This window comes from Barbus barbus (assembly GCF_936440315.1).
Source record: "Barbus barbus genome assembly, chromosome: 3".
In the NCBI taxonomy this organism is placed as follows: domain Eukaryota; kingdom Metazoa; phylum Chordata; class Actinopteri; order Cypriniformes; family Cyprinidae; genus Barbus; species Barbus barbus.
Window position 1 is genome coordinate 12518451 of NC_136731.1, and position 22201 is coordinate 12540651.

General features: G+C 39.2%; 1 protein-coding gene across 1 annotated transcript in view; it reads left to right on the top strand.

Annotated features, from left to right (window-relative positions):
* Positions 1–22201, top strand: part of LOC306846029 (protein kinase C alpha type-like) — a 192112-nt gene that overhangs the window by 144359 nt on the left and 25552 nt on the right. The window contains exons 8-13 of the mRNA XM_079379099.1: positions 4766–4859; positions 14771–14911; positions 15440–15613; positions 17765–17856; positions 18680–18742; positions 20586–20724. Of these exons, the coding sequence (XP_079235225.1) occupies positions 4766–4859; positions 14771–14911; positions 15440–15613; positions 17765–17856; positions 18680–18742; positions 20586–20724 (703 nt within the window). The remainder of the gene's footprint in view (positions 1–4765; positions 4860–14770; positions 14912–15439; positions 15614–17764; positions 17857–18679; positions 18743–20585; positions 20725–22201) is intronic.

Here is a 22201-nt window from a genome sequence, read left to right on the forward strand (position 1 = left end):
ATGGCTCCTCCCTCCGTCGGCTCCACCGTGGGCCACCGTTATGGCTGTGGCCTGGGTCCCGCCAGACTCCTCCTGTTCTGGGTCCCTCCTGTCTCTTCCCTGGCTCCTCCCTCCTTCGTCGCCTCCCTGGACTCTGTCTGCCCACTCCCCCCTCCCCGGTGGAAGTATTACAGCGTGGGACGTGCCTTCCGGGAGGGGGCAGTAATGTCACACCCCTGGACAGTTTTTGTTGTGTTTTTTACTCCACATGTGTTCTGTGACCCAGTTTCTCCCTAGTGTGATTATTGATTTGATTCCAGTTGTGTCTCCTTTCGTCACTCGTTATCCTGTCTTTAAAAGCCCCTGTCCTTTCAGTTCTTGTTCGTCGGGTCTACTTTGTTGCTATGTGTGAGTGTGTGCTTCTCCCATTGTGTATTATCTGAGTTCCTTGATTAAAGCCTGTTTAACGTTTCCTCGACTCCTGCGTCCTTCCTCCACAGCGAAACGTGACAATATGCATGCTAATAAGCAACTGCTTAATAGTGAGAATTGGTCCCTAAACTGTGTTACCGAAACATTTTTACACCCCCCTCTTGCATCACGTTGACGTCTTGAGCACCATGTTAACTGCTTCGGACAAACAAAAGAGCATTAAGAATTAAGCATATGTAAACTTTTGAACAAGGTAATTTTTATAAATGCATTTATTTTGTATTGTAGATATCTGATATTTGCAAAAGCTTACTCTGGGCTTTACCAAAAAATTAAAAATGTATTTATTTTTAATTATTAACATTTAAAAAGGTGTATATATGATTCCAAAACAAATCAAATTAAATGCGATCCAAAAGATATTGAACTTTTTTTTTTTTTATTATTATTATGAAAAACTATTCAAACAGACCTCTGTAATGGATAGAACAAAAGTACTAGAATTCCTTAATACATTAGATCTGCCCTCTATTGGTGATTTACAAGATAAAAGTCTAACTGCTGAGGCGTTACAACAAGCCATTGGTAAACTAAAGTCAGGCAAAGCAACTGGGAGTGATAGATTCCCTTCAGAGTGGTACAGAATTTTTAATAAAGAATTGATGCCATTGCTAATGGACACTTTCAACTGGCTCATAAAAGAAGGAAAAATTCCTCTGTCATGGAAAGAGGCTATAATTTCCATAATTCCAAAGGGAAAAAAAGACAGGGAACACTGTCAAAATTATAGACCTATATCCCTCCGTAATACAGATTATAAAATTCATAGTTCTATTTTAGCATCCAGAATACAATTGTTCATACCAGATTTGATAGATGAGGACCAAACAGGTTTTGTTAAAGGTCGACAAATATATGAAAATATCATAAGAATGCTCCATATAATAGATAAGACTCAACAAAATAAACTACCTGTTGCCCTAATCAGTCTTGATGCTGAGAAGGCTTCAACTGGGAGTTTCTTTACTTATCACTAGAAAAGTTGGGTTTTAACGATAAATCTATCCAGTGTATAAAGTCAATATATCAAAACCCAACTGCTAGAGTGAGAGTAAATGGGTCTCTTTCAGAAAGATTTTGCCTGGAAAGAGGAACTAGGCAGGGTTGCTGTCTTAGTCCTTCTCTCTTCGCCATCTATATAGAACCACTGGCTCAATCAATCAGAGAGCATTTGTTGATACCAGGGGTGGAAATCAATTGTATAGAACATAAAATTAGTCTGTTTGCAGATGACGTTATGATTTGTTTAGCTGAACCCAAGAAACACTTCACAAACCTTATGCAAGTGTTAGAGAAATTTAATGAATATGCCAGATATAAATGAAATGTAACAAAACCCCAAATTCTTATGTTTAATTGTAAACTAAACACAGAACTCAAACTAAATTGTGACATTAAATGGGACGCAAAAAGACTAAAATACCTAGGTGTAAATTTAACTAAAGACTCAACAAAATTGTATAGGGCCAATTATGATCTAATTACTAATAATATAAAGAGCGATATTGAGAGGTGGTCCACATACCCCATGAGCTTCAGTGATAGGATAAGAGGAGTAAAAATTAATATTTTACCACGTTTGCTGTATCTGTTTCAATCATTCCCAGTGGGTGAAATTAAAAGTTTCCAAGACTTAAAGGATAATTTTGTACTTAGAAATCAGGACTTATTTAGATATTTCCAATTAAGGGATTACTACAATAAAAAAAGGAAAATTAGAGCAAATGATATCCATTCCCTTACTAAAATGATGATGGATGCTTATAATCATACACGGCCCAGAATAATTTCCTCCATATATGAGGTGTTAATGTGTTGCAGCCCTTCCTCCACACTCTATATAAAATTGAAATGGGATAAAGTATTAAACACTGAAATACCAGAAACGGATTGGTATGATATGTGGATAATACACCAAAGTACCACTAGCTCACTAATATGGAGGGAGTTTTCCTGGAAGTGCCTTATTCGCTTCTTTATAACACCTAAGATCAAAAGCAAACAAGTCTCCAGACAACAGGTTTGCTGGAGACAGTGTGGACAGTTAGAAGCAGATCATGCTCATATCTTTTGTGAGTCGATATGATGGAGAGGAGACCTCTTGTGGTAGTAGGACGGAAGGTCATAGACCAGATTCGTGACAGAGACCCCCCCCCCCCCCCCCCCCCCCACCCCCAGACGCTCCTAAAACAGTAAAATCCAGGTGGGTGGTGGAGCAGAGGCGGAACAGGGGAAGGGACAGTCAGATCATGCACATATCTTTCGGAGTTGTGACAAAATCCAATCTTTTTGGGATGACGTGCAGGTAGTTATGTCTGAAGTGCTTGGATATTGAATACCCAGAACCTCTTTATTTTTGCTTATGGGAAATATTAAAGGCATAGTACCTAAAAGCGACCAGTTTATGTAAGATTCTTCTTGTGTCATGTAAAAACACTAGGAACTGGCTTAAAGACAGCACTTTGAATTGTAAACAATGGTTTGAGATCATTGAAGAAATCCTGGTGATGGAAGAACAGGGGAGAACAGGGGAAGGGACGGAGGGCCAGGTCCATGTGGAAGTGGGAAGACTGGGGACTGAGGCAGAGCAGGACACCCAGGCAGAATCGGCGAAGCAGGACTCCAGGGCGGAACAGAGAACCAAGGCGGAGCAGGGAACCAGAGCAGAGCCGACAGTGCAGGAAACCAGGGCGGAACCGGAGACTAGGATGGAACAGGAGCCCACCAGGGCGGAGCAGTTGACGATGGCTAAAAACTCTCTAATATGGTTCTCCAGTGATCGTGGGCCTTGTTTAAGGGCAAACAATATTCTTGTTGTGTCCATACCTGACAAATGTCCCTTTGAAAAGCTGCTGGATACTTGTTTGACCGAGTATTCTTTAATGGGGCGAACGAGACATGAGGCGTGTGGATCCATGTGCAAGCTTTTTATTAATAGACATGAACACAGGCAGGGTCGAACAAATGGCAAACAGGTATATTGAGGGCAAGACAGATGAGTACTCAATTAAACGGGCGTGATCTTCAATCGGCAGACAATATCCAATGGGCTTGACAAGAGGGGTAATCCTGGTACACGAGCAATGGTCCAGGCAGGGGCAAACAGAGTCCAAATGGAAGGCAAAGGGTTAATCCAAGGTACAAGGCAGAAGATCAGGAACCAGACAACAAGGCAACACGAAAAGACTAGACTTAAACTAAAATATGAAACGGAAGCTAGGAATGGCTCCGTAAGGCAGCTAACACTCGGAGAGGGATAAACGCAGAACAATACAGGATACTGAACACAAAAACAAACACAGAAAGGCTTGGTAAGTAGCTAACACTAGGAGAGTGCTAAATGTTAGACAATACTCGGCAACTAGAACAGCATCTGAGTGTGTTATATGAAGTGTGTGTAATAGCTCTTAGGTGAGCGTGTAATTAGTGACAGCTGTGTGATCAGTGCATTCAGCTGTGTATGTGCAATCAGTGCAATGGATGATGGGAATTGCAGTCCGGTGTGATGTGTGGCGTGAGTCAATATGATGGAGAGGCGACCTCTTGTGGCAGTTGGACAGACGGTCATGGACCAGATTCGTGACAACCACAGCTGTAGTTTATAAGTTAAACTGTGGGCCATTTATGAAAGAAAAAAAAAAATTAAGGAACTAATGATTTGTGCATTAATAGCAGGTGTACAATGACTTAAAAATGTTAGAGCTGGAATAAATTATTATAATCTAAAATATAAGTAAAATAAAGTGTCAAAACATTAAATAGTAATAATACTTCAGATTTAGTACTGTGAAATCTGGCATAGTAGAGTTTCTGTATTATTTTGAAATGGGAAAAATTTCTCCTCATCTGATTTGCTCCCAGTATCACCTTAATATCACTGTGCCGATCATTAAAAAAGTCAATACACTCAGCGTCTAGTTTTGACAGTGTATCTTATAAATTACAGAGTGATCTATGGACAAAAGAGTGTGATTTATTTTAATATAGAGAGATAGAGACCAGATCTGCTCCCTCAGCTTTATAATGTCATTTTTATGACAACAGGAAGTACGGTTTCTTACTAAAGCCATAAATCTACAGATGACAGTGTACCATCATTCAAGCATTATAATGCATATTGCTGTGGTTTATGCCTTTTTACTGCCATGCTGTATATGCAGGCATGTACTTTTTGTAAACAAAGAGTGCCATGGAAATACCGTGGTATGCTCATATTACTGTACCATGCTTTTTTAGACTGTATCATGATACTATTTAAAGTTTCAGTTGTGTCTGATATTCTCTTATTTGACAGGTATAAGATGTTAAACCAGGAGGAGGGTGAGTACTACAACGTGCCCATCCCAGAGGAGAACGACATTAACCTGGAGCTGCGGCAGAAGTTTGAGGTGAGAGTGTGTGTTTATCTCTTCAAACACACTCATTCATGACTCATTGTCATGCCAGAGGAGCGTTGAAGAGTCCTGAACGGCTGTTCAAGCTCAAGTCGAGTGATTAAATCGCGCTTTAATGTTTAATGAATGTTCAAATAACAGCAGCGGCCCAGCAGTGCTGAATCATAGGATGCACTAATACGGCTTAGACTAGATCGTGACTCTCGAAGACCAAAAAGCCACTGTCAGGGCCACCATAGCAACCGTTTCCATGGTGAGATCTTGTGGTTGGTGTGTTGGTGGGATGCTGAGGGATGCCAGGGACACGTGTTTGTTTTGTCAACTGTTTGATTATTATGCAACGACTATTTGGCTTTATAACGGTTTGCTATTGTGTGTCTTTCTTTTTGGAAACTCCTCAAACTGTTTTGTTTTTTCACATCAAACAGTCTTTTAGTGATTTCACCATCTTTCTTCTTCTGCGGTATTGTGGAAACCAGGCCTGGCATATGAAGCGTCATGGTTTTGACAGTGTTCATGAATCATGACTTTTAGATGAATGTGCAGTTTTCTCAGACAATCACAGACCATACTCAGATACAGTGACGCTGAAAAGTATTCGGACACTTCAGTCACTTAAAAAGCCTTGCACAATCTAATAAACAAACAAACAAACATATATACAATATATTACATTATGTATTGCCCCACATTAAAAACTGAAGAGCTTTGATCATAAAACTTTTTAAATGGCATTATATATAATTACAATGCTAATTGCATTTGTTTGAAAATTTTAAAACAATTAAAATATTGTTGACAAATTAATGTGATGCTTAGTTTGGGCACAACTTGTGGTTTCCAGTAGATCATGATGATAGTTAATATGATAAACTTAATCCGTGGTTAATTTGCATGGACACCTGTGTGAACTTGAAGGGAACTGAGCAAAACAATATCCCAGAAAAATTAACCCTAGAATTGTTTCTTTGATTATTTAGTTATATAATGCAGTTAAATTCAGGTGTTTTTAAATGTGGCTTAAGTGTTCAAATACTTTTTGGTCCACTGCATATAAAAATAAATAACAATACAAATATATACATAAAAAAAAAAAAACTACAGTTCTCTGCAGTAATCGACCAATAGAATAAAATATTGCATCTTAAAAAATAATTTAAACAAAAGTTTGGAGGGCAAAATCTATTATTACATTTTTATTGTCTTTTGGTTGTAGTAAAGAGTAGTACAAATGTTGAACTACCTTTGCAAAATCTTTATTTGTGGCAAACTAATTTGTAATGAGGGTTTGCACTTTATATTTGAAAGGTTAAACTAAAAAAAGTGAGATGAAGAGCAAGTATCCATCTTTAAACGTTCTCCTCTTGTTGGGAAACATTTATGGTTTTCACAAAATTGTGAATCTGTTTTTGATGAAACAGGGACTAGGTATTGCACCATTAGGCACTAGATTGTTTTTCCAACATTTTTATTGACAATGTTTGCTTCAAATACTGTCCTAGCAACTATGAGCAGAAATAATGCCAAATAATACTAGACAGTCTGGTAAAATGCTTTCTGTATGCCCTCTTCTGCAGTTTCGCTAATGCTTACGTCCGTTGTCTGACAGTGAGTGATTTGTATGTGACTGTGTTGGTTTGACCGATCCTCTCTCCTTGTTCTGTGACACTTGTTTCCTGCCTTTCTGCATCTACAGCAGACGTCTGAAGAGAAAAGAAAAGACCTGCTGTGTCTCCACAGTCCCTGTGTATCCCTGTGTGCAGATAGCAGACTAACATCCCAGTTTTTCCCCTCTTATAGGCCTGTCAGTTCAATATCCACCTTCTGAAGGTAGCCTCCTCTCTCTGCCCTGTTTGTCTCCTGTCTGTCTCTGTCTGTTCATCTTAGAGTATTATAATTCACTCCCTCTGATTATTTGTGTGGCTCAGGCTGCTACAAAGAAATCAGATTTACTAACAAAGATGCAATCCAACTTCTTTCAGGTTTCTATTTACTTTCACTTACACAATTCACACACACTTTCTTGCTCTTTCTTTATTGCTCCAGTGAACATCCACTGACATCTGACCTCTGGTTAATGAAAGAGGTGACAAAAAAGGTGCCATCTGAGCATGAAATATAATTGTTAGATTAATATTATTATTTCAAAGCTATGAATGGACAGTAGTGATCAGCAATACATATATATATACTGTCAACAGAAGATTAAGTGATACTACAACTTGTTATATACCTATTGTAAGGCAACAATGTATTTTGCAAGTTATAACATTAAACATAAAATCTATCAAATAATAGTTAAATCTATGAAATCTATCAAATAATCATTGGCTCCTTTCACACACAGACACACAAACACGTTTATTCCAGTTCTACAGCCATAAGCACTGCAGTTGTTAGTAAATAGCACAGCAGAGCACAGAAGCTAAAGGACAGGCAATGATCTTTTGGCTGTTTGTGATCTGTGTTGGCCTTCTATAGAAGGTTTCCTCACACTCTGACCCTGAGCATGCTTCATGTGCATCCTGAACGAATGACAACTAGATCACATCTTTTTATTTAGCACCACAGAAAGATTCTGTTGTAGTCACTCACTGAAAAAGTGTATTAACACTGTTTTTGTTTCACTGCACTGCTGACAGTCTCAAGTGCACTAGTGTTTGGGTTTGCATGTAGATGTAAAGCTCACTTACATGAGATCTCCAACAGGGGGCAGCACTTGATAACTCTTCTAGATGTGTCTGATGTTTGCTATTTCTCAAAGAGAAATCATTGTCTAGGCATTATTTGCTATATTTAATTAGAAAGTTTACATATATTTTACAAATTAGTGTTCGGTGTGTTTAACGTTTGTATATTTAACTTGAAATGTATTAAAATGCATGAATTGTGTACATATATGTTATTACACTATAATTATAATTAATATAACATGTTATTACATTGTAATTGCAATTAATATCACATGTAATTACATCTGTAATTACACTATTTCACATACTATTTAAAAAGTGCATCTTAATTTGTACGCCAGTGTAGATAATATCCTATTGTATTAATATAATAGTAGCATAGAGACACCAGAAACATGAAAACGTTGTTGTGTAGGTGGCTGAATGGTAACTCTTCTTCTTTGAAAAGTTTTACACAGGATGTTTATACACTGTGTTCATTTAGAGTTCTACCTATAAGATTAACCCTTACCTTATTTTTTTTGTAGCTGCAAACACAAATCTTGTGATACTGTAGTTTTACAGAATGGCGTGTAAGTACACAAGAAATATAGGTAACACTTTAGTTTAGGGACCAATTCTCACTATTAAGTAGTTGCTTATTAGCTTGCAAATTACTAGCATATTGACGGTTTATTAGTGTTAATAAAGCACATATTAATGTCTTATTCTGCATGACAATATTTTAGACTTAACTACTACCATACTAACTATTAATAAGCAGCTAATTAGGAGTTTACTAAGGAAAAACTCATACTTAATAGTTAATAGTGAGAATTGGTCCCCAAACTAACGTGTGACCATTATGTCTCACTCTATTTTAAAAATAACAGTTCCAGAATGGTTTTCGGAGCAATGCAATGCAATGCTCCCCAAAGCACATTTCAGTGAAGACTTCTTAAAAGAACCATTTGAAGAGCATTTTAATCTGAAGAACCTTTTTTTCTACTAAAGAACTTTTTTTTTTTTGCAATGGAAAGCTTTCATGCATGTTACAGGTTTTTCTAATGAGACCCTAAAATTGCATCTTACTTCAGGTGACAAATATCAAAACAGATTCTAGTACACTATTGCTTTGCACAATGTCCATTATAATACACTGGTTTTACACTGTAAAAAAAAAAGTTGAGCCAACTTAAAATATTAATGCAACCGTCTTCAGCAGATTTTTTAGTTTTCTCAACTTATTTTTGTAGGAGATTCTCAACTTTTTGTTGAATAAACTTAAAACTGCTGTATAAGAATCTGCTGTTTAAGAAGTCTCTAAGAAAGCTCTTCATGTTTAATAATTAAGCATGGTAAATCTAAAATCAACCACACGATGGCTCCCTTCAGAATCAGAATCAGAATCAGAATCAGAAAGAGCTTTATTGCCAAGTGTGTTTGCACACACAAGGAATTTGTCTTGGTGTTAGGAGCTTCCAGTACAGAAAGTACAAACATAGTGCAGACAACATATAATTAAGGTGATAAAGAACACTAATGAAGAGAATATACAATAATTAAGGATAACAATAGTAATAAAAATAAAAATATACAGAAAAGAGACATGACCATAGACAGAACTGTGAATGTGCATGTGTCCTATGTACAGATGAAGGTTTGATGAGTTATTTACAGATGTACAGTACCGGGGTGTGTTATGTGTTGTTCAGGTGGGATACGGCCTGGGGGAAAAAACTGTTCTTGTGTCTGGCTGTTCTGGTGCTCAGTGATCTGTAGCGCCGGCCAGAGGGCAACAGTACAAAGAGAGAGTGAGCTGGGTGTGAGGGGTCCAGAGTGACTTTCTTAGCCCTTTTCCTCATTCTGGAGGTGTAAAGTTCTTGGAGGCTGGGCAGAGGGGCACCGATAATTCTCTCAGCAGTCCTAACTGTCCGTTGTAGTCTTCTGATGTCTGTTTTGGTAGCTGAACCAAACCAAACAGTTATAGAAGAACATAGGACAGACTCGATGATTGCAGAGTAGGACTGTTTCAGCAGCTCCTGAGGCAGGTTGAACTTCCTTAGCTGGCGGAGGAAATACAGCCTCTGCTGGGCCTTTTTCGCAATAGAGTCAATGTGATTGTCCCACTTCAGGTCCTGAGAGATGGTGGTGCCCAGGAATCTGAATGACTCTACTGAAGTCACAGTGCTGTTCATGATGGTGAGTGGGGGGAGAGCAGGGGGGTTTCTCCTGAAGTCCACTATCATCTCCACAGTTTTGAGCGTGTTCAGCTCCAGGTTGTTAAGACTGCACCAGACAGCCAGCTGCTCAACTTCCTGTCTGTAAGCAGACTCGTCACCGTCCTTGATGAGGCCTATGACTGTAGTGTCGTCCGCAAACTTCAGGAGCTTGACAGAGGGGTCCTTTGATGTGCAGTCATTCGTGTAGAGAGAGAAGAGCAGTGGGGAGAGAACGCAACCCTGAGGGGCGCCAGTGCTGATGGTGAGAGTCCTGGATGTGAGTTTGCCCAGCCTCACTAGCTGCTGCCTGTCTGTCAGGAAGCTGGTGATCCACTGACAGATGGAGGAGGGCACAGAGAGCTGTCTCAGTTTGTCTGAGAGAAGGTCAGGTATGATGGTATTGAAGGCCGAGCTGAAGTCCACAAATAAGATCCTTGCATAATTCCCAGGTTTGTCGAGGTGTTGCAGGATGTAATGCAGTCCCATATTGACAGCGTCATCCACAGACCTGTTTGCTCTATAGGCAAACTGAAGAGGATCCAGCAAGGGTCTAGTGATGTCCTTCAGGTAGGCCAGGACCAGTCTCTCAAGTGACTTCATGACCACAGACGTGAGTGCGACAGGTCTGTAGTCATTAAGTCCAGTGATTTTGGGCTTTTTGGGGACGGGAATGATGGTGGAGCGTTTGAAGCAGCAGGGAACTTCACACAGCTCCAGAGATCTGTTGAAGATTTGTGTAAAGATGGGGGCCAATTGGTCAGCACAGACTTTTAGACAGGCAGGTGAAATACCGTCTGGTCCTGAAGCTTTCCTAGATTTCTGTTTTCTGAAGACCCGGTTCACATCCTCTACACAGACTTTAAACGCAGGTAGAATGGTGGGGGAGGGAGTAAGGGGGGTTGCAGGGGGGGAAGGTGAATGTGTGAAGTGCAGATCAGAGCGGGTGTTGGGTGTCAGTCTGGCCTTTTCAAATCTGCAGTAGAACACATTGAGATCGTCAGCCAGTTGTTGATTCTCCACAGACTGTGGGGGTGGTGTCTTGTACATGGTGATGTTCCTCAGACCAGTCCATACCGACGCCGGATCGTTGGCTGAAAGTTCTTTTTTCAACTTCTCAGAGTAGTTCTTTTTAGCCACTCTGATCTCCTTTGTTAGTCTGTTCCTGGCCTGGTTATACAAGATTTTATCCCCACTTCTGTAAGCGTCCTCTTTGGCCTGACGAAGTTGTTTGAGTTTCCCAGTAAACCACGGTTTATCATTATTGAATGATAAGAATGTCCTGGTGGGGATGCATATATCCTCACAGAAACTGATATATGATGTTACAGTCTCTGTGAGTTCATCCAGATCGGTGGCAGCGGCTTCAAAAACACTCCAATCAGTGAGGTCAAAACAAGCTTTTAAATCTTGCTCTGCTTCATTAGTCCATCTCTTAACAGTTCTTAATACAGGCTTAGAAGATCTGAGTTTTTGCCTATAGGTCGGTATGAGATGAACCAAACAGTGATCAGAGAGCCCCAGAGCTGCCCGTGGGACAGAGTGATATGCATCCTTAATTATTGTGTAACAATGATCCAATATATTACTGTCTCTGGTGGGACATGTAACGTGCTGTCTGTATTTTGGCAGTTCGCGGGAGAGATTTGCTTTATTAAAATCTCCAAGAATGATTAAAAAAGAGTCCGGGTACCTTTGCTCTGTTTCAGATATTTGTTCAGCCAGCTGTTGCATCGCGGCGCTCACGCACACGTCCGGAGGCACGTACACATTCACGAGAATGAAGGAGGAAAACTCGCGGGGTGACTAGAACGGCTTACAGTTTATGAAGAAGGCCTCCAAATTAGGAGAACACATCTTCTTCAGAGTTGTTACATCTGAACACCAACCTTCATTTATGTAGAAACATAGTCCACCACCTCTCGTTTTCCCCGTTAGCTCTGTGATGCGGTCTGATCTGAACAGCTGATATCCCGGCAAATGAAGCATGTTATCCGGGATGTTTTCACTCAGCCAGGTTTCAGTGAAGCACAATGCAGCAGAGTTTGTAAAGTCCTTATTTGTGTGGGTGAGGAGAAGTAGTTCATCCATTTTGTTAGGAAGGGATCGGAGATTCGCTAGATGAATGCTTGGGAGCGCAGTTCGGAAGCCGCGTTCGCGGAGTTTAACCAGCACGCCGGCGCGCTTCCCTCTTTTCCGTCTGAGCGCGCGTTTGACTAGGACCGCTGCCCCTCCGACCAAAACATCCAACAAAGCGTCTGAATAATCAAAAACCGGAAAAAAATTGTCCGGTGTGTGTTGCCTTATGTCCAGTAGTTCGTCTCTGGTAAAACTGACAGTAGGAGAATGACTAAACACAGAACAAACAAACAAAAACAACAAAAGTACGGGAGCGTTCCACACCACAGCAGCCATACTCGGCGCCATCTTGAGTAGAGTACAGTAGGTTTATCATCCAAAATGTTTTACAGATGCTTTTATTCATAGTGGTTTACAAATGAGGAATACAACACAAACGATTGATGATAAAGGGACAGTAATGTGAGAATGGCTTAGAATATACCAGCTAGAACCAAATTGTTTGGGAGTGTGATAACAGCTTGTTGAGAAGAGCTTCTGTGTGTTGATACCAGAACCAGTTACACGTTTCTCTGCAAGTATCTTCAATTTGAATGTGATAGCTGCTAGCATGTCCATTTGGGATCTCCACACCAGCATTATAAACTTAGAGTAACAGTAAGAGAAACTGAGAAAACCTAATAATTGAAAAAGCATGCATTACATCACTGAGCGGCAATCAGTCACATACTTGTGTAGTCCTTAGCCATGCAAGTCTGCACACCTGCCTAATACACATTAGTTATTTCTAGAGGACATTAGGAGGACACTTTAATAATTCTAGGAAATCATTAACAGTGTGACAGAATTTATAACAGCCGCCTCAAATTAAATTAGCATATGAAACCTTTGATAATTCTTTGGCATTTCTCCATCATGGTGTCTGTACAGTCAGAGGACACACAGTGATGGTGTTCCTCTTATCTCAGAGACATTAGCTGGCCCTTCCATTAAATGGGGGTCTTTTCCATTACAAAAATGTGATATTTCATTAAGATTTTAAACATTATATGACAGTGCTAATATGTTTTATTGTGCCAGTTCACATTAAATGTATTAAATATTAAAACGCCATCAGAATTGTAACAGGATTGAGCATGATTTTATATATTATGGAGGCATAGGTTGCTTATTAGAAGGGAAAAAAAATTGGTAACATTTCATTTTACGGTTACATCTATTAGTTGCTTATTAGCATGCATATCACTAGAATATTAGCCATGTATTAGTGCTAATTAAACACATATTAATGCCTTATTCTACATCCCTAATCCTACCCAATACCTAAACTTAACATCTACCTTACTAACTATTAATAAACAGCAAATAAGGAATTTATTAAGGGAAAAGTCGTAGTTATTAGTGAATAAGTGTTCCCTATTCTAAAGTATTACCAAAGTGTCAGTTGTGAAAGAGTGTGTGAAAGATGTTGGAGGTGTAATTGCGGGGTTTGAAGGAAGGTGATAGCCCCTCATTATCACTGTGAACCGGTGAACCATGAAGTGTCTGACTGAGCTCCACTGGATATGAACTCCACAAACAGAGCAACATCATGCTTCACTTAAAGACTCCATACTGTTAATAGTGCTATACTGCATGCTTCCAGTTAACAGACCTTCTCAAACTTCTGACAGTCTGTACAGGAGGCTTGTCATTTTCTTGACCAGATGAAAAGGCTATAAGAAAGTGTGTACATTGATTTTGAGGTGGGTAATTGTGAAGGACACAATGCAAGTAGACTTTACATGATTTGGAAGATGGCCTGTGTGTCAACCATGAATCTGGTTTATTTAGCACGCTACAGGGGTGTTCACACTGACAGCGATTTGGAGTGATCGTCTCATACATTTTTATTGAGTTGGCCATTAAGGTGACATGAACGTCAGCAACCAGGGCACCTTCGCACTAGAGAAAGAAAACAGTCAGGTCAATCTGAAATCAAGCATGTAAGTACAGTCAGTTGTATTTTGCATTTAGTTTGGGGACCAATTCTCACTATTAACAAATTATTAACTTCCTTTTACCTCAGTAAACTCTTAAATTGGCTGCTTATTAATAGTTAGTAAGGTAGTTGTTATGTTTAGGTATGGGGTAGGATTTAGGAATTTAAAATATGGTCATGCAGAATAAGGCATTAATATGTGCTTTATAAGTACTAATAAACAGCCACTATACTCGTAATGTACCTGCTGATATAAACGTAATATACCTGCTGATATTGGTCCCTAAACTAAAGTGTTACCATAAGTTCATACAAAAGTATGCTTAATATGTTTTTTTTTCTTTACGTCCCTGTGCCACACCATTAAAACTAAAATCAGTGGATTCACTGTGTAAAGCCCAGTGAACAGGCTGTATATATATAGTGAAATATATAGTGAAATATATAGTGAAATTGTGTGACTCACATGCCGCCTGATCCAGTTGGACACAGCAGCAGTGCCACAGCAACTGACAGTGACTGGGTAACCTTCAGCGACTGAATCACTGTTAGTGTGAATGGACTTTAAATTAACCCAGACATTAAAGCCAAGCTCACTCTAGGTCACCATGATATACTTTACTGTATACAGACCACACTTCGAAAAGGGTATGGGAGCTAATTGTAAGGATGAGCCTGGAGGTTGTGTTCTCGTTCAGTTGGCCTGAAGATCTCCACAGCATCTTTACATCTCTCTCCAGCAGCTGTGGACGTCTCACAAGCCCAGCACACATTTTACTGCATGTCCTGTCATTTTCACACAGGCCTGACCATGTTACAGCACGTTTCTAAGAAGTGCCATATTGTGTAGTTGAGCACGCAACAGATTTTTTATGAAAATGTGGAGTGCTGTGGAGGCTCATGTGTGTATTTGGGCATGTATTGGTTATTGATCAATCTCCATCACTCTTGTAGAAAGCCAGGCTCGGTCCTGGGAAGAAAGTCATCACTCCCACTGATCATCGACGCTTCAGTTTGCCATCCGGAATCATGAACAGAGTTCAACTCAATGACTTTCATTTTCTGGCTCTTCTGGGCAAAGGCAGTTTTGGGAAGGTCAGTCACATGCTCACTGCTCCTGTCATGCCTCAAACAAATGCTTGAATGTCTTTTGAAGATAAATCTCACAAAAATCCAGCTACTAGATCTTCCTCAGAGCAACTTTGTTTCTCAGTGGAGTGAATAAGCCATGCTTGACTCTCTAAAATTGTGTAAAGTCAAGGTTCTGTGGATAAAGGTGCAGTCAAATTAGTGAAATTTCATCAACATTTCACTGGCAAAAAAAGGGTCCATTGTCTCATCAATAGCTTAGCAGTAGCTTTGTATAGAGTACAGCTTTCACAGAAGTCAAGCAGCTTTCTGTTGGATTCGAGTACTTAAAAATAAGAGAAATCTGCATGGAGAACTTTTTTCTCCCTCACACGAAATTTCCGATTGCACTGATTCCAATTGGAGTGATTCGGTTATAGCTGCGAAATTACACCAAGCATCAGTAAATGTGACTGCACTTTAAGAAAGCATATGCCAAATGACTTACTAACCCACACTACGAGTTTCCACTCTGTGTGTTTGTTTTCAACATAGGTAATGTTGGCAGAGATGAAGTCCACTGAGGAGCTGTACGCCATTAAAATCCTGAAGAAGGACGTGGTGATCCAGGATGATGATGTGGAGTGCACAATGGTGGAGAAGAGAGTGCTGGCCCAGAGAGATAAGCCACCTTTCCTCACACAGCTGCACTCCTGCTTCCAGACTGTGGTGAGAAATGCATGTCTTTATATCTATTGTCTTAAAAGTAAAGGTGCTTAAAAGGTTCTCCACAGCGATGGCATAGAAGAACCATTTTTGGTTCCTCAAAGAACCATTCAGTCAAAGGATCTTTAAAGAACCATCTCTTTCTTACCTTTTTGTAATCTGAAGAATCTTCTTTCACCACAAAGAACCTTTTGTGAAACAGAAAGGTTCTTCAGATGTTAAAGCTTCTTTATGGAACCATTTAGACAAAAAAGGTTCTTCTGTGGCATCGTGAAGCACCTTAATGGGTGCTTCACGATAAGTGTGGGGCATTTCTGTTGCCAGTGGCTGTCAAAATATCAGTAGTCAGTAGACACAGAGAAGTATTTTTCTCGCCCTCCTTCCAAACTGTATGACATTTCCTTTAGACATTTCCTAAATATTGAGAAAAACGCCTTTAAAGTTGTCCAAATGAAGTTCTCAGCAATGCATATTACAAAAAATTATGTTTTGCTGTATTTACGGTAGGAAATTTGCTAAATATCTTAATGGAACATGATCTTTACTTAATATCCTAATGATTTTTGGCATAAAAGAAAAATCGATCATTTTGAGCCATACAGTGTATTGTTGGCTATTTCTACGAATATACCAGTGCTACTTATGACTAGTTTTGTGCTCCAGGGTCACATATGATTTCAGAAGATTTTGAGTATAGCACGCAGGTCATATTTTTCTATAGTTCTATGATCATTTTATTCTGCTTTTAATATTGTTTTGTCCTCTTTGGAGTTTCGACATTGTGGAAAAGAGCTGCATGAAGAAGAAATTCTCACTCTCTGATTCATAGAAAAATGTAGACAAACAACTGATATACGTAATAGTTCAGGGGTTTTGTAAGTGTGAGACAGGGGAAGCTCCTCCAGGAGTCACAACAGGCCGCTGTCAGTATGGGCATCCTGCTGATGAATAATGCAACAGATCCCAGCATGCCCTTTCTAAATATTCATGAGCTGCACGCAGACAGCAAACCAGCCATCATGTCCACTCGCATTTCACTCCAAACACCATAACTCCCCATGGGTTGGTCACGATGCTTCTTCAACATAACTGGTGTCAGAGTAAGCTGACACAGCCCTGTTGAAAAGGTCTGCAGAGCTGTTCACCAGCGTATGCTGTGTTTTGGGGCTGTGGTGGAGTCCTCACCAGAGTTCGTAAATAGCATAACCAGCATGACTTCCTTATTCAATCAGCCAGACCATAAGCAAACTAGCATGGTAATGTAAAAACAGAAGATTATGGGTAAACTATGATATTATCAGGATTTAAAGATTGGATTTTTACTGTAGTACTAGAAAGTTAGATAATATTATCATGATGACAAATAAGCAGAATTTGCACCAAAACTGTAGAATGCATCTCAGAAAACCCATTTGTGAGCCAGCAGACCATCCTTACTGTTGAGCCCTGAGAAGCTTAAGAGACATTTGTGACCCTGAAGCACAAAACCATAAGTAGCGTGGGTATATTTGTAGAAATAGCCAAAAATACATTATATGGGTCAAAATTTTTAATTTTCCTTTATGCCAAAAAATCATTAGGATATTAAGCAAAGATCGTGTTCCATGAAGATATTTTGTTAATTTCCTACCGTAAGCATATCAAAACTTAATTTTTGAATAGTAATATGCATTGCTAAGAACTTCATTCAGGCAAATTTAAAGGTGTTTTTTTTTAATATTCAGATTTTTTTTTTGCACTTTCAGATTGCAAATTTTCAAATAGCTGTATCTCGGACAAATATTGTCCTATCCTAATAAGCCATACATCAATGGAAAGCTTATTTATTCAGCTTTCAGATGATGTATAAATTTCAGTTTCACAAAATGTACCCTTATAACTGGTTTTGTTGTCCAGGGTCACATTTAAGAAATGCTTTAGTCAATATTCAATATGTGTTCGGTTGTGAAAGTAATCGATTTACCAATCTGAGAAAGAAAAAAGACAAGGTCACAGCAGACTTTCCTGACACCAGTGTGTCTGTCATACAGTATATAAGTATGTCAATGGCATACTGTCTGATCTAAGGTCAGTACATGGATTGATTCAGTACTGCATACAGGGGCTTGTTTATTTTCTGCAGCTGTACTATTTATCTCATTTGTATTTTGTCAGGATCGTCTGTACTTTGTAATGGAGTACATTAACGGTGGAGACCTGATGTATCACATCCAGCAAGTGGGCAAGTTTAAGGAGCCACAAGCCGTGTAAGACATGACTCACTTCTTACTGTCAATCAAAAACACACGAGTACAGACTAATGATGAACACATTAGTCAAACAAGACACATAGCTCTAGATGTGACTGAACATGCTGGTTCGTGTGGTTGTGTGGCTATGTTCGCACTGGAACACCAGCTTAATGCATGCTATACTGTGAAAAGTGCATGGTAACCTGTTCACATTTCTTTCCAACACCAACACATTCCAACTTAAAATGCTGCCAAATGTATTCTAATCCTTAATGAAGATTTGTCTTAGATTCTTCAAATCAGAATAAATTTAAAAGCAGTACAAATACTACCATGTTTATTAAACAGTTTAAATATTTCTAATTTTAAATTGTCATTTTTTAATGTTTTTGAATTACTGTACACTAATGAGAATTTGTGCAGAAATGTGCTTAAATAATGCAAAAACACATACAGTATAAAAATGGCACAGACGAAAAGCTGTAAACATTTGCTCCATCAACACCCAGTCTTCACTCATGAATAAAACTGCAAACATATTATCAAGAAACCTATGAGGAGTGTTCATGAGGAGCTGCTCCTGAAATAGAGTTGTTCATGTTGTCATTCTAATGTATATGTATGTGTGAGCAGCAAATGCCTGAGCTCACAACTCCACACCATTTTTTCACCTTGTCAACAGAGGCTAGACAATTTCTGCTGGAACAATCAATGCAAGTTTATTTCCTTTGCTTCTTGTATGAGCTGGGATGCCAGTCTGAGAAATACAAAACAAATGGTCCTTTGCATGTTAATGAATGTGTGATGTTAACTAATCGGCACTGTGTTGTTTTGACAGATTCTATGCAGCAGAGATTGCTGTCGGACTCTTCTTTCTTCACAGGAAGGGAATTATTTACAGGTGAGGGGATTACAGCATCTTTAGTATTAAAGTATGTAATTGCTCTACACAGAATTGAGGAGCACAGTAGATCTTATAGATGCAGTCACACGCTGTCAGTGTGTCACCACCAGTGGAAAACACACATTAATTGGAGCAGATGTGACTCTCCACATGATAAAATTAGATTAGCTGGGAACAGAGCCAGTAACAGCTGAGATGGCGTCAAGAAAAACCTATTAAAATGCCATTTTCTTTATTACCGTTACAGCAGTACAGAGAAAGCCCCTTAGTTTATATGCCACATAATTGCAGTATATTCAGGACAATCATGCACTGTACTGTTTAGCTTTTACTGAGTATCTAAAGACACCCATGTTGAAAAAAACAGCATATGCTGGTTAGGTATGTTATGAAGCATGGCTGAGACAGTAAAATCACAGTTGGATTTTTGTGTCTTTTAGTCCATGTCTGTCAATGTGCTCCTAAAAGTTGTTATATACAGTGGGAAGATGGACTGAAAATATTGATGACTTGCAATCATAGCAAATGTTCTCTTGTATAATGCCTGCAACAAGCAATATAATGAACCATAATGCTGTAATGATCTGTAATACCTTTAATGGAAGTCTATATCAAGTCATTTGGAGGGTTAAAAGCAATATGTTTTTCATATATTTGCTGATATGTGACCCTGGACCACAAATCCAGTCAAAAGGGTAATTTTGTTTTTAATTTATTTATTTTTTATTGAGATTTATACATCATTTGTAAGTTGAATAAATAAACTTTCCATTGATGTAAGGTTTGTTGGGATAAGACAATATTAACTGAGATTAATCTGGAATCTGATGGGTCAAAAAAAAAAATACTGAGAAAATCACCTTTAAAGTTGTAATATATTTATGGTAGGAAATGTACAAAATATCTTCAACGAACATGATCTTTACTTAATATCCTAATGTTTTTTGGCATAAAAGAAAAAATAATAATTTTAACCCATACAGTGAAAATATCCCTGTTCTATTTATGACTGGTTTAGCGGTCCAGGGTCACCCCCCCCCCACCCCCACCCCTTTTGGTTATGTATTACAGCAATTCCTGCATGTAAACAACGCTTGCCACTTTTTTTGACATCTGTGTGAATATTGAACGAACGTTGCTGGGTTTACCAACTTCATCATGACAGAATATATTCAGAAGTAGAGGATATACATAAAAACACCATTTCTGTATCTGTTTTTATAAACTTCTGTCAAACAGAATGTCACAGAGGCTTTACATAGAACACATTTGTGTCGAAAAAATGAAAATGCCTGTGACATGCACTGTAAATATATTTTGTCCATTAAGTTATTTGCAATAGCTAACATATCCATATTCTAGAGGAATGCTACCTGAACGAGATAAAAATTATAAACATTGGATGTGTGGTGAACCCAGTGTCGTTGAAAACACATATTGCTTGTTGTAAACATTACTCAGGGTTTAGCAGGTCCGAAAAACCCATGAAATGCAGTATAAATGTCACTCTCTGAGGAGAAGGGGGCTGTAAGAAAGGCTGTTTATCTGCAGCGCTGTCTGCATTCAGCTCCACACTCGCCATTCCTGTCCCTGCAGGGCTGCAGCGTTCAGCTCACATTAATCATGCTCTTTGATGATGAAGGCTGAGCGTGGCTGAGGTCGCCCTGACCTCGCTTATACTGCCCACTCGCACACGGCCGTACACTCCCACATCTAAAGACCACACTATTAACTGTGAACTGTCTGCCGGGTAAAACGAGGGAAGGCAGATACACAGTGTCTGCCATGAACGTTATCTGCGGTGAATTTCATACAGCTGGTTTGTGCATTTTGTCCTCAGAGATCTGAAGTTGGATAACGTGATGTTGGACTCCGAGGGCCACATCAAGATTGCAGACTTCGGCATGTGTAAGGAACACATGTATGAGGGCATGACGACACGCACCTTCTGTGGAACGCCGGATTACATTGCCCCGGAGGTGAGGGCCGACTGAGACTGCATATAAAAAAACATTTATTCACCCATAATCCCACCCCAAACCTGTATGACTTTATTTCTTCTGTGGAACATCAAAAGGAGATTTATCTTGGTCATTCGTCAATATAATGAAAGTAGTGAGGAGGCAGGTTATCATACTCCAGGTTAAAAGAGAGTGATAACCAATTTGAACTGAAATCGAATGGCCCGGCTGCCTCTGTCATATTCACTGCATGTAGGACACAACCTCAGGCCTTGAAGTCACCCTTGCTGACCTCTCAACCAGACTCACACAACCTTATAGACACACAACTCATATAATATTAGACAACCCAGGCTCTTTGTAAAAACGTGTGTGTGGCGATATCTCTGCAAAATGATATTATATTGCTTCTTTACACAGCATTTTCAAAATGAAATGTCCAGGGAGTTGCACTAAAAGCGCATTTAGTTTTATCTGAAACAGATTAACATGAATCCGGCAACATTTTATTACGTTTTTGATGGCAGTTCAGAAATGAAGTTTAACGTACCACCCACACAAAACCCTACCCTTAACCTACTGATAGTGTCAATAAAAGAAAACAAGAAATACACATGCATTTGCTGAAGTAATCATGTCATTTTAGCTTGTTTCTTCAAATCTTTGAGCTTTTTTTATCATGGCTCATGTTTCATGGGACTCTTACCCGAGTGCAAGTGCATTGTTTACCAGGTGAACTACTGAGCAAGTTTACTACATCAGAAGAGCCATGCAAACATCAAAATGTATTAGTTTTTCAAATCGTGCTCTATGTTAAATGCTTTTCAAAGTCATTACATAGTATTGTACAAGGAACCGCAAAGAAATACAGCGCCCTCCACTAATATTGGCACCCTTGGTAAATATGTGCAAAGGTGGCTGTGAAAACAAATCTGCATCTTTATGCTTTTGATCTTTCATTCAAAAAAATTATCAAAAATCAAACCTATCATTGAAGTAAAACAATTGAAAGTGGAGGGGGATCTCATTGTGAAATAAATGCTTTCTCTAGTTCATGTTGGCCACAATGATTGGCACCCAATTATTGCAACGTCCTTTTCCCAAGATAACAGCTCTGAGTTTTCTCCTATAATGCCTGAAGAGTTTGGAGAACACATGATAAGAGATCAGAGACCATTCCTTAATACCATTAATACCATTCCATGATGGTGTCTAAACAAGACATCCAGGACCCCCGGCAGAAAAACAGGCTCACAACATTAAAGATCCAGCAGTATATTTAACCGTGGACATGGGGTACTTTTTATCCCTGATTGTACTTAACCCATCTGGTGGGTTTGCTGCCAAAAAGCTATTTTTTTTAAGCTTTATCTGACCATAGGAGCCAGTGCCATTTGAAGTTCCAGTTGTGTCTGATAACTGAATATGCTGGAGATTGTTTTTGGATGAGCGAGGAGAATTGTGGTGATGTAGGGGATGTTTGAATTTGTTTTAG